The 13,333-nt window shown below is 38.3% G+C and overlaps 1 protein-coding gene across 3 annotated transcripts in view; it reads right to left on the bottom strand.

The window, feature by feature from the left end:
* Positions 1-2,131: 2,131 nt before the first annotated feature.
* The window catches only part of GNPDA2 (glucosamine-6-phosphate deaminase 2), a 34,557-nt gene continuing 23,355 nt past the window's right edge, over positions 2,132-13,333 (bottom strand). For all 3 annotated transcript variants that reach the window (XM_070397225.1, XM_070397246.1, XM_070397235.1), the window contains exons 5-7: positions 11,482-11,666; positions 10,232-10,406; positions 2,132-3,260 (exon numbers count right to left, since the gene is read on the bottom strand). In XM_070397225.1, coding sequence (XP_070253326.1) covers positions 3,169-3,260; positions 10,232-10,406; positions 11,482-11,666 — 452 coding nt within the window. In that variant the 3' untranslated portion in view covers positions 2,132-3,168. The remainder of the gene's footprint in view (positions 3,261-10,231; positions 10,407-11,481; positions 11,667-13,333) is intronic.

The raw sequence follows: 13,333 nt of genomic DNA, 5'->3' as shown, positions 1-13,333 counted from the left end.
GTCAATGAACAAACCAGAGGGCAGATTATATTACTGTAGGTAAAATAGTCGGACCCTTTAACAATGCTAGGGTTAGAGGCACTGATCACCTGCAGTCAAAAATCCATGCTTAATTTAAATTGGCTCTCTGTATATGCAGGTTCCAGTGCGTTTAACTGGGAGGGTCAGTTGAACTGTACAGGCTAATTGAAAAAAACCTGCTTATAAGTGGACCTACCCAGTTCAAACCCAGGTTAAGAGTCACATGTAATTTAGCTATTGATTTTTGTCCTCTTCCTTGACTGGATTGGATGAGGTAAATATCTTTGAGGGATAAGTCTATCAATTTATACCATGGTTATTACATCATAATTTTGAGGTAGTGGGGATTTACTTAAAATTGTATATAAGGGTTAAAATAACTTGTGATTTAGTCTTAAATTAGCTCAGATATCTCGCCTCTCCTTTCTAGCTCTAATAAAATAGGTGAAATATGAGACACATGACAACAATATTTTGGAAATGGCACAATATTTGAAACTAGAAAAGCATTTAAATACAGTTTAAACAAAAGTGTTATGTTCTATTATTAGGAAAAAGTTACATGTTGTTATTGGGCACATATTCTGCACCATATATCTATTTGGTATTTGTGCTTTATTAGTATGTTTTCAATTTGGATACATTCTTTTCCTTTAACCTCTGACTCTTTAAAAAAATAGTTTTCCTGATAGCAATAAAGGTACAAAAAAGTACTTTTCAAAATTTTTAGCATTAAGTTTCAGTTCTCTCCTTTGGCCATGCTCTCAAATAGATGATTTTCATGATTTAAAGTTGTATACCTTCTAAGTATATCCCCCAGAGGACCTTATATTTTCAAGAAATTTGCAAACCTTGAAATATTATAAACTATGAGTATTGGAATGCCCATCATTTATTGAGTTTAATATGTGATAGCTACTGTGTTGAGCTCTATAAGCATTCGCTCATTCAATTTATGCAACAATCAAGGTACAGACACTACTACCATCCCATTTTTTAGGGGAAAAAATTCAGACTTTGTATTTTCTGACATCAGTCATTGACAGCGCTGGAGTTCCAATAGTCTTTTCTTTATCTAATCTACAATTCTTAGCTACTGTGCTTTTTTACCTCTTATGGAAATACCTTCAATAGGTTTCTTAGTTCTTTCCTTAACAGCAGCTTAGCCCCTGAGTTAAGGAGCTAGAGTGGCCAGAAAGCAGTTTGCTGAGGAACTTGAGTGCATGGACCTAACCTAGCCTCCTAATATCAGAGGCAGTAATGGGAAGATCTAGACTCTGTTTCCACTAACACATTTAAAGTACGGTAATAACTGTTGAACCATGCACCAAAACAGGTAGCTTTTTAACTAAGATACTACATGACCTTCTAAGGTAGTTAGGGTAGTTTGCAGTAACTAATACTTAACAGGTGTGACTAAAAGGTGATACTGATTGAGTAGTCGTTTACTAACCATTTATAACACTTAAGGCTATTATAGCTTCATTTAAATCCATTATAGAATTAAAGCAGTATATTTTATCCTAACAGTTTTATTTAACTTCTAATTTATTTGCTATTTAAGTTTTTTAGGAACTTAACTGTAAACGCATGTCAGTCACAAAGGTGATTAAGTGGTTACATAAGTAATGCTTCTACTGGATGGGCTTATAACATGCAAAATATTCAGAGGAAAAGGAGCAAGATTAAGAGACTGTAGGCCAGCGGATCTCAACCTGTGGGTCGAGACCCCTTTGGCGGTCGAACGACCCTTTCAAAGGGGTCGCCTAAGACCACCCTGCATATCAGATATTTACATTATGATTCATAACAGTAGCAACATTACAGTTATAAAGTAGCAACGAAAATAATTTTATGGTTGGGTCACAACATGAGGAACTGTATTTAAAGGGCCAGAAGGTTGAGAACCACTGCTATAGGCAGAGTTACTGTCTTTTAACTTAAATCTCCTAATTGCATGATGGTAACAAAAAGTTAAATAGGCAGGCTCAATAGCCACTACTAATTGTTGGAATCTTTCAGATGCATGTGTTTAATTTCACTTCTGGAAATAAAATTTAGATAACATTTGTTTATTATAAGCTTTATTGGAATTAAAGATAGAAAACAATATTTTTCTTTGATTAGCAGTTTAATGATACAAGTTTTTATGGCAATTTAAAATACTTTACAAGAATTACATATCATTATATTATCCTTTTAGACATATGTAAGGAATAAAGCTAATCATTTATGAAGTTTAACAATCAGAAAATTTTCTTTAAAATAGTTTCCTTAAGTGTGTCAGTGTAGGTATAAAGCTCATAATTGCTAAAATACTTACATTAAAAGCATGAACCCAAGTCATTAAATAAAAACAAGAGCACATTTGTAAAAAAGGTGCACAAAAATCATGCTCTTATACATACTTTCCAGAAGGACGTATATGTACTTTTAGGCACTGTCTTCTCTTTAGATTTTCTGTACCTACAATATATAGCAGGACTTTTGATGTCCAGATGCTACTGCAGGAAGATGACTAAGGCAACCACGTGCAGAAAGCTTGTGTAATGCACAGAAAAATGTAAGATAGCATTTCACAAGTAAAGGTTTGCAGTGATAGTTGTGTCTTCATGTGATTAAAAAATAAAATCTAACAATGCCACTGGAGTCATGTGAATGTACTTATGTACAAAATCTTCACCTTTAAAAAGACTTTTTAGGCTAGTGGGCGTGGCTCAGTGATTGAGTGTTGACCTACGAACCAGGAATTCACGGTTCGATTCCAGGCCAGAGCACATGCCTGGGTTTCGGACTTGATCCCCAGTGTGGAACCTGCAGGAGGCAGCCAATCAATAATTCTCTCTCATCATTGATGTTTTTATCTCTCTCTGTCCCTTCCTCTCTGAAATCAATAAAAATATTCTTTTAAAGACTTTTTAAATGTTTAAACCGTCATTTCATTTCTGTGCTGTTTTAGAGAGCGGCTATGTGGCTTCAAATAAATAGCTGATTATGACCCAACTACTTCTAACCCTAGTATAAAATGGACACATTCTAAATATGGAATGTTTAACATAGATATTGGACTTCAAAAGTGACAATCTTCAAAAATTCCCGTGTTTTATAATATTGCATAGCTGCAAATTCATGTTATAGAAGTTCTGTTCATTCAAGCAGAATTTTGCTCCAATCTCCTTCAGTTCCTTCTTTCATACTGTACAGTGGATCCACAAGTTTATTGTGCACATGCATTAAACCTTAAAGAAAAAAAGCACAGTTCTAATTTTTTAAATTTTGAACTATACATTAGAAAACAAAATATTTTATAAGTATGTAGGTTTCCATCTGATATAAAATACAAATAGAGACATTTCAAAATGTTTAGTTTTAACTACCTACTAAATACCAATTTATAATATTTATGAATCTAGAACTAGAATTTGTACAAGTTCTTTTGGAGTAACCAGGAGTAGGAGCAGTTCGTGTGTTCAGAGCTTCGGTATGACAAAATGAGATTTTTAATACTGACTTGGTTAATACATGTTAATTACATGTAAGTTTTGAGTTCAATCCTTGCTCATTTCCTTTACCAGACTCCAATGAAGGGCTCAGAACTGTGTTTCCAAAGGCAGCTTTAATTCCTCAGTAGAATACTGTATATCCATTAATCTGGCAAATTAATTTTTACTGTTTTGACATGTATATTTACAATAGGAGTTGATTATAAGCCACACCAAGGACGGTTAGCTAAAACAATACAGAAGAGAACCTATATTAAATACTAATTTCCAAGTAGGTTTAAATTTCATCTTAAATTGGTGTGCTTGTAAATTATTCTTCTTAAAGCTTCTTGGGAAATATCTCCCAGTTATTAATGTCTTAATACACACATACTGTATACCTTTGTCCCAATTAGTGAACTTAAGATTTTATATTTTGGAAGTTAAAGGAATGAATTAAATTTTTCAATTAAGAACAAAGGCTGGGCAAAGGGTCTCAATGCAGTTTTCTCAGGAAATGGTATTATTGGGTTGGGGAGACAGGGTACTACTTGGTTAGTAAGTAGCTGGACCTTGTTTGAAAAGATGCAAAAGCACTCTAAAGTGTAAACGGTGAGGATGACCTGCTTTTAAGAAATAAGCAAAGACAGGAACATGCAAAGAACACTGAGTGTTCGTGCAGTAGGAGAAAAACCAGAAGCGAAGAGTCTTAAAAGGAGAGAAGACAGAAAATTCATTAGTTCATCTCAAGATGACAGACTGCTAACTGCTCAACAGCCTACTTCAGTGTCTAATCAGCAGATTAAATTTAACAAGGTCCAGACCCATTTGTTCCCTTCCAAACCATTTCTTTGCAAGTCTCGATATATGGTGGTATATTTCAATGAGCTGCTAAAGCCAGACCACTACAATCTAGTTTTTCTCTTTCCTTTTTAAATTCAGCAGCAAGACCAGTTTGCACTACATATGCTCCTTGACTTATGATGACGTTATTCCTCATTAAACTCATAAGTTGAAAATATTTTAAATTGAAAATGCACTTAAACTACCCCAGAAGATGGGTTGTTTACCCTCATGATCACATGGCAGACTGGGCTGCCCTACATCACAAGAGTATTTTACTGAGTATAAGTAGCCCAGAACAAGATCAGACCTCAAGGTACGGTTTCTCCTGAATGCCTATCACTCTTCTTGCACCTTTAAGTCAAAGTGAAGGGCTGTCCGTACTTTCAAAATAGATCCCCAACTAGACTGCTGTGCTCGCCAGCTGTGAGCCTGGGTTCTGGCTGAGTGGCGCTCCCACTGTGGGAGCGCACTGACCACCAGGGGGCAGCTCCTGCATTGAGCATTGGCCCCCTGGTGGTCAGTGTGCATCATAGCGACCAGTCATTCTGGTCATTCCACTGTTATGGTCACTGGGCTTTTGAGGCCCGGTGCATGAAATTTGTGCAGGGGGGTTGGTTCCTCAGCCCAGCCTGCACCCTCTCTAATATAGGACCTCTCAGACATCCCTCTCGCAATCTGGGACCGCTGGCTCCTAACCGCTTGCCTGCCTGCCTGATCGCTCCTAACCACCTCTGCCTGCCGGCCTGATGTCCCTAAATATTCCCCTGCCAATCTGATTGACCCTAACCACCTCTGCCTACCGGGCTGATCACACCCTAACTGCTACCTTGCTGGCCTGATCGCCCCCTAACTGCTCCCTTGCCAGTCTGATAGCCCCTAACTGCCCTCTCCTTGCCGGCCTGATGGCCCCTAACTGCCCTCCCCTGCCAACCTGATCGTCCCTAACTGCCCTCCCCTGCCAACCTGATGCCGCTAACTGCCCTCTCCTGCTGGCCTGATCACCCTAACCGCCTCTGCCTCGGCCCCCCACCACCATGGCTTTGTCCAGAAGGACGTCCGGTCTAATTAGCATATTACCCTTTTATTAGTATAGATTAGCCACAGTTCATCTCCCCACTACTACCCTAGTTGAAGCCACTCTTCAAATCTAAATCAGTTACTTACAATTCCCTACTTTGACTCATTTACCCCATCCCATAATAGTTTCTGCACAGTAGGCAACCTAGCCTTTTTAAAACAGAAACTGGATTATCCCATTTCCCTATTTAAAATTCTCCAATTGCTCTGACCACTTGCAAAATAAATTAGATTTTATTCTGTTGTCTTTACCCATCTGACCTCATGTCCTCTCACTTTCCCACTTTTATGCTATAGACTCATCCCTAGGTTTGTTGCTGTTACCCTAGAAAAGCTAAACTTGGTTCTAGTGCAAGATTTGTATACTTGATTCAGACTGGAATGCTCTTCTCCTTAAGTGAAGTATGACTGTCTCCCTTTTGTTTATTAGGTCTTAGCCTAAAGGTCAACTTAAAATATTCATGCCACTTCACTTTCTTAAAGGCAGTTTTCATTCTTAGAAAATAGGATTTTCTACCATATTTCCAACTAGAAACTAGGTCCAGGACCATATATTCACTGCCTTAAGTCCTGGGCCTATAAAGGTCATTGCACATAGTGAAAAGTATAATAAACATTTATTTGTAAAAGTCTATGAAGGCCCTGGCTGGTGTGGCTCAGTTGGGCATCTTTCTGTGCACCAAAACATTGTGGATTCCATTCCCAGTCAGGGCACATGCCTAGGTTGTGGGCTCAATCTCCAGTAGAGGGCAAGTAGGAGGCAGCCAACAATTGATGTTATGATCTCACATGGATGTTTCTCCCTCTCCTTTCCTGTCTAAAAATCAAAATCAGTAAACTCTTTAAAAAAAATAATAAGAAATATGCTCAGGCCCTAGCTGGTTTAACTCGGTGGATAGAGCGTCAGCCTGCGGACTGAAGGGTCCCAGGTTCTATTTCGGTCAGGGGCATGTACCTTGGTTGTGGGCACATCCCTGGTGGGGGATGTACAGAAGGCAGCTAATCGATGTTTCTCTCTCATCGATGTTTCTAACTCTATCTCCCTTCCTCTCTGTAAAAAACCAATAAAATATATTCTTTTAAAAATATGCTCAGCTGGCATGGTTAAGTGGTTGAACATTGACCTATGAACCAGTTCAACGCCTGGGTTGTGGGCTTGATGCCGAGTATAGATCGTGCAGGAGGCAGCCGATCAATGATTCTCTCTCATCATTGATGCTTTCTCTCCTCCCTTCCTCTCTGAAATCAATAAAAATATATTTTAAAAAATAATAAAAAAGAAAAATTCTGAAGGTTTAGTGAGATGGTGATAATTAGCTTTTTTAAATGTAAAATCAAGATGGAACAAAAAAAGTTCATGATAATGTCTTAAAAACGAACGTTACCTCAAGCACATAAAACATTATTTTAAAAAGTAAAAATAAATTAAGCACTAAACTGTTTTCCTGTGATATACTTTTATCTTTCAAAAGGTATGTATTAAAATAAACTTAACTGATGATTCTTACTATTTAAATGTATTAATCTACATTTTCTTCAGGAGCTAAATAATCAAAACCCTTTAAGATTCCTGGTGATGGCAGAAGAAAGGGTAGTGATGTGAATGCGATTTGAAGAATTAGAGATAACTGTAGGATTCATACCCTCCAGTATATATTGAAGTGATACAATAAGTCAATGAGGATAAGGCAAATATAAATTACAGTTATTATATGTCTACGTTCATGAATAACAATTATTCTACCCTACTTCAAAACACCTATTGTAAGATGAGGTCTATATACAGCCCAGAAAAGTATCTCAATTCCACTTTCCTCCATATTGAGGAGGCATCCTGACAGAGCTGATATCCTGAACCTCTTCAGCTATGTACAGCTCCAAGGGGAAATAAGAGTGTCCTCAAAGAGGCAAGGCAGCAATTCTCTCATCAACAGTTGTACACTTCAACATGTTTCAGAAAAGCTTAGCATCTGGATAGTGAACTGAAAGAACTAAATACATACAATCATGTACTTCTGTTTTAAATTATCTTTCACATATGTCTATACCTTTTTGGAAGCAATATAATTTAGACCATGCCATAGCCAGAGCTCACTCTTCTTTAAGGCCCTGTAACAGTGGACTGAAGCCTAGACTGCAGACAAGTCTGATTTCAGTTACTCAGCTCACCCACATATGAGCTGTGTGACTTGGGTAAGTGATTTAACGAGTACCCACTTCACAGAATTGTGAGAGATAAATCAATTAAGTGTAATGTGATTAGAATAGCACCTGGTCATCTAGGTATGGCTGTTATGAAATACTTACTTCACTAAAATGTAAAAACTTTCTGATAACCAAATTGACAAAACCAGACAAGTAAAGGGGTTTATCTGGGGATTGCTGGTACTAGAAAAATGGCAATGTTAAATGAATCTCCATAAAACTGTCATTAAAATCTGTGGATAATTTATTATTAACTTTTTCAAATAATCTGACATTTGTGATGAAATCTGAAGGATTACATGGAAATATATGGTAAGACTCTATCCAAGAGCTCAGTCTTATTCACAACTCATCACAGATATTCTCTGCTTTTATTTGTCAAACTAGAGGCCCGGTACATGAACTTTGTGCACGGGTACGGTCCCTAGGCCTGGCCAGCAATCAGGGCCGACGGGGCCTTCCTTTCCCTGGCTGCCAGCCGCCAGCCGGGGCCTTCCGTTGTTCTGCGCTGCCACGTCAGCACACGTCATAGCGAGCGGTTGAACTCCCGGTTGGTCGAAATCCCAAGGGGATAATTTGCATATTAGCCTTTTATTATATAGGATTACTAAGAAGCTAACAATTTTTCAGTTTATTTGATATACTTATAGCTTGGTAAAAAACTAATAATTTACCTGATAAAAAAAATAAATGACTGGAAATAATCTAAGTGTTTCACACTAAGGAAATAATTAAGTAAATTATGATATGTCTACTTGACTATTATATAGCCACTAGAGGCCTGGTGCATGAAATTAGTGCAGGGTAGGGTCCCTAGGCCTGGCCTCCCTATCTCCTCCTTCCCTCGCTCCCTCAGCGCCCCGCCGCCGCTGCTGGTTGCCCAACATGTCCTGCACCGCCCCCTGGTGGTCAGCGCACATCATAGTGAGCGACCAAACTCCTGCTCTCCTGGTTGAACTCCCGAGCAGATAATTTGCGTATTAGTCTTTTATGTATATAGATTAGAAATACTTCTGAAGAATTTTTAGTAAAATAGGAAAACTTTCACAACACATAAGTGCAAATTACAAAACTATATCCACATGATCAAACTTTAGTTTTAAAAACTAGACTATATTAACTGTTTGCCAAACTTTTATTTGTGCCACCTTCCAGATTTTTGACATATTCAGACATTTACATGAACTATAAGTTATGAGTTTCCTTTAAATTGACTTAAAAACTTTTAAGTTAATTCATTATATTTCATGAATATGAAATGCTGAACTATTAGACTGTTATAATTATTTTATGTACTACCAAGAAAAAAAATGCTACTAGATAAACTGTGATATGATACCAATTTTAAATATATTCCAGTTATGGACAAGATAAAAGTGAAAAAAGTGTGTCTAGGAAACAGTAAAATATGGCAACTTCTTTAACCTTGATATCCATGAAATACTGGTTTGATTGGTGCAGTATAAATTTTTTAATACAGGTTAAACAAACACAGTTACTAGAGTAAAAATATAAAGTTTATATTCACATACTACATACTTTATGGATAATTCACCTACATGCATGACCAATTACATAATATTTTCGTATCAGCTATATAAATACAGCTGCTTTATAGAGAGTACCTATTTATCCCTAGCTGCTTTGGCTCAGTGGATAGAGCGTCGGCTTGTGGACTGAAGGGTCTCAGGTTCGATTCTCGTCCAGGGCACATGCCCCAGTTGTGGGCTTGATCCCCAATAGGGGGTATACAGGAGATAGTCGATCAATGATTCTCGCTTATCATTGATGTTTCTCTCTCTCCCTCTCCCTTCCTCTCTGAAATCAATTCTTTAAAAAAAAGAGTACCTATTTATAGAGCTTTTTTATGTGTGTGTATTTATATATGGAGTTGGAAAAGCAGGGAATGGCTTCTAATCTGAGTGTACTCAAAATTTCCCTGGAAAATCTCTATAATTATTACATCAAGCATATGTGTGTTTATAAATATAACCTGGTATGGTAAGGTTTAAGAAATCCTAAACTAGACTGCAGGAAGAAACAAGAGGAAAATACACATGCAGAAGTCTGAGCAATCAAGCTCCTGCTGACTTGTGGAGTTTATGCCATACTGTGTAATACTTAACCATTATAACTTTAATATGAAAGAGTAATTTGTTTGAAATTGTAAAAATTAAATGAGATAGTGGGGAACCCATCTTACTTGCTGATTAGATTCTAAACATAGCCTGGGGAGGGAGGTGAGACAGATAAATAAAAACCAGAAAGCACACATATTTCCTTTGTTTGATTTAATTTTGTATATTCAATATGAAAGTAACATTTTTATTAAATTTTGGATTTTAAGAAAAATCTTATTTATTGAAAATATAGATTGAAGAGATTCTCTTCATAGAAAAAAATAGTAAACTATCTGAAAGCTATTACATGACATGAGATATTCTTTGAATATCATTTCTATTCCTTGGAAGAACTGGCTACTGGGTCAGCACATGCCAGTTTTTAATAGGCCACAGTGTAACTCTACAATCATATTAAATTTCAGTAGTCATCTACAACAGAACATTCTCACATTCTGCTTTTAAAATGTAAATGCTCACCTTTAAAGTATTTCACAGTTTTAACTCTTAATTCTAAGGTAGCATCTTCATCACACACAAAAATAGTTCGGGGATGCTGCTGGAAAGCTGAAACAGTCCACATGTGATTAACTCCTTCCTCTATTGCTTTGTAGAGAGCAAATGCCTTGTGGGCGCCTGTTATGAGGATCATGACCTGAAAAATAATGAACATTACTGTTAATTCTTAAATATCCCACATGACTGAGAGGCTCTATTTTTCTTTTTAAACAAAGACTTTAGCACCAGTATTCTTCGGAGGTTAAAATAAAAATAAACAGCTCCATATTTCTTCATAGTACAAGGTACTTCTATTCTATAAAGTAACAGGCAAACACAAACTATATCTCCTGGTAAAATAACATCTTGTTATAAAATATTATTGAATATATCTTAATTCCTATGATTATTAACATTAAATACTGATGAGCATATAAGGCTGACGTGCAGAAAATCTGGGAGAAAACAAAAGGGCTGTTTTACAAAAGCAGAATTACAGGTCAATGAAGAATTGATATAACCAGGAATGATATACCAAATTGTTCTAGTCCAGATAAGCAATAAATATTACTTTGAAAAACTAATCTAGAGCAAGAAGCCTGAAGACTGTTTCACTGTACATGTGCTATCCAAAGGTGTCTTGAAAGAAAACCAGGTTTAAAGTCAGAGAAAGACAAGTACCATGTGATTTCACTCATATGTGGAATCTAATGAACTAAAAAGCAAGTTACACACAAACTCATAGATAAGAGAGGCTGACAGCTGTTGGGGGCCGGGGGATGCTGGGGAGGGAGTTGAGTAGGGAGGGTGGAGGGATAGAGCCAAACAAGAGAAAAATACTCATGAACATGAATAACAGTGTAGTGACTGCCAGGGGGGAAGGAGGGTAGGAAAGGTGGAAGAGGGTAGAGGGAGGATAAATGGGGATGGAAGGAGACTGGACTGGGGGTGGTGAACACACAATGCAGTGTATAGATGATGTGTTGTAGAATTGTGCACCTGAAACCTGTATAATTTTGTTAACCAGTGTCACCCCCATAAATTCAATAAAAAGGAGAAAGAATTTAGTTGAATTCCAAATATGGCAATGAGACTAACAGACGTTATTGAATGCTAGATAACAGTAAAAATGTGGACAGAATGCAACCAAAATATCACTAAATTGACATCATAATTCCTTCAGTATCTATTGGTATCAAAGAAAAAAACATTAAAGAACATTTAGTTCTTACTTCTCTAGCATCCATCACTGTCCCCACACCAACTGTTAGAGCCATAGTTGGCACCTTTGATAAATCTCCATCAAAATATTTAGCATTTGCCAATATGGTGTCCATTGCTAGGGTCTTTAATCTTGTCCTTGATACTAAACTGGATCCTGGCTCATTGAAAGCGATATGACCATCTGGACCAATTCCTTTCAAAAGAAATACACACAGACACACAGAGATAAGTAAATAAGGCTCTCAAAATTAAAAAGCCTTTAAGACCGAGAAACAGTTATAATCACACCTACCTTGTTTATTTGATAGCTGAATTTCTAATGCTGCATTAAAATATTTGTTCCTGTATTTGATTCAAAAACTTCAAATGTTTTTCATATGCTTAGCAATAAACTAGCATGATTCCAATAACAGTAAAATTAAGTATCCTATATAATAGAGGTAATATGCAAATTGACCCTCATGCCCTTGCGTCATCAAAAGATGGCTGCCCCCACATCATCACAACATGGCTGCCTCCATGTTGTCACAAGATGGGGGGGACCAGGCCTGCAGGGGAGGGCAGTTGGGGGCGACCAGGCCTGCAGGGGAGGGCAGATGGGGGCGACCAGGCCTGCAGGGGAGGGCAGTTGGGGGCGATCGGGCTGGCAGGGGAGCAGTTACGTGTCAATCAGGCCGGCAGGGGAGTAGTTAGGGGGTGATCAGGATGGCAGGCAGAAGTGGTTAGGGGCAATCAGGCAGGCAGGCAGGCGAGCAGTTAGGAGCCAGCAGTCCCGGATTGTGAGAGGGATGTCCGACTGCTGGGATCAGGCCTAAACCGGCAGTCGGACATCCCCCAAAGGGTCCCAGATTGAAGAGGGTGCAGGCTGGGCTGAGGGACACCCCCCCCCCCCGCACAAATTTTGTGCACAGGGCTTCTAGTCTATATATAAAAGCATACTATGCAAATTGACTGGACAGCGTAACGACCGGTTGGCTATGACACGCACTGACCATCGGGGCAGGTGCTCAACGCAGGAGCTGCCCTCAGCCCCCAGGCCCCAATTGCCCAATGGGGAACGGGGAACTGGGGGTGGGTGGTGGTGGATGCGGGCAGCGCCGGAGCCCCGATCACCCTGCTGAATCAGGTCTAAACCGGCAGTTGCACATCCCTCTCCCAATCCAGGACCGCTGGCTCCTAACTGCTCGCCTGCCTCCCTGATCACCCCCAACCCCTCTGCCTGCCTGATCGCCCCTAACAGCCTCTGCCTCGGCCTCCACAGCTTGGTCCAGAAGGATGTCCGGAATGACGTCTGGAAGGTTGTATGGCTATCCTGTCTAATTAGCATATTATGCTTTTATTATTATAGATAACAATATTTATAAAGCACTTCACATGCATAATCTCAACAACATATATTTAATAATTTTGTGAGACAGATTAGGCATACCTATTTCCCTCATCTCTCTACCTTTTTTTAAGCTCAAAAGGAAACTCAAAAGGAAATGCTGAAGGATAATATATGACCTGTTCAAAGTAACAATTTAGTAACTAATGAGAAGATTCAAATCTAAATGTTCTGATTCCTACCCAAGTGGTCTTTATACTCACACTTTAACTTGTTTGGTTCTAGTCTAGATGGGGCAATTAACTCCACCTTCTCCTCTCTGTAGTATAGTTTCCTCACTTATAAAAGTTCTAGACCAGACAAGATATTATCTAGGGCAGTTTTCCTCAAATTTTTTATTACTGTAACCTCTTGTAAGACACAATCCGAAGCTGCAATCTAGTACACAGATACACAATACACACATAAATATAACTAAAACAAAAACTGCATGAAACAATACCCTTCCTAGGAGCCATACAAGCTACTTTGGA

Source organism: Myotis yumanensis, unplaced genomic scaffold (assembly GCF_028538775.1).
Source record: "Myotis yumanensis isolate MYYU_CA2020_CCGP unplaced genomic scaffold, mMyoYum1.0.hap1 SCAF_1, whole genome shotgun sequence".
Lineage (NCBI taxonomy): Eukaryota > Metazoa > Chordata > Mammalia > Chiroptera > Vespertilionidae > Myotis > Myotis yumanensis.
This window is presented reverse-complemented; position numbering and strand designations above follow the sequence as displayed.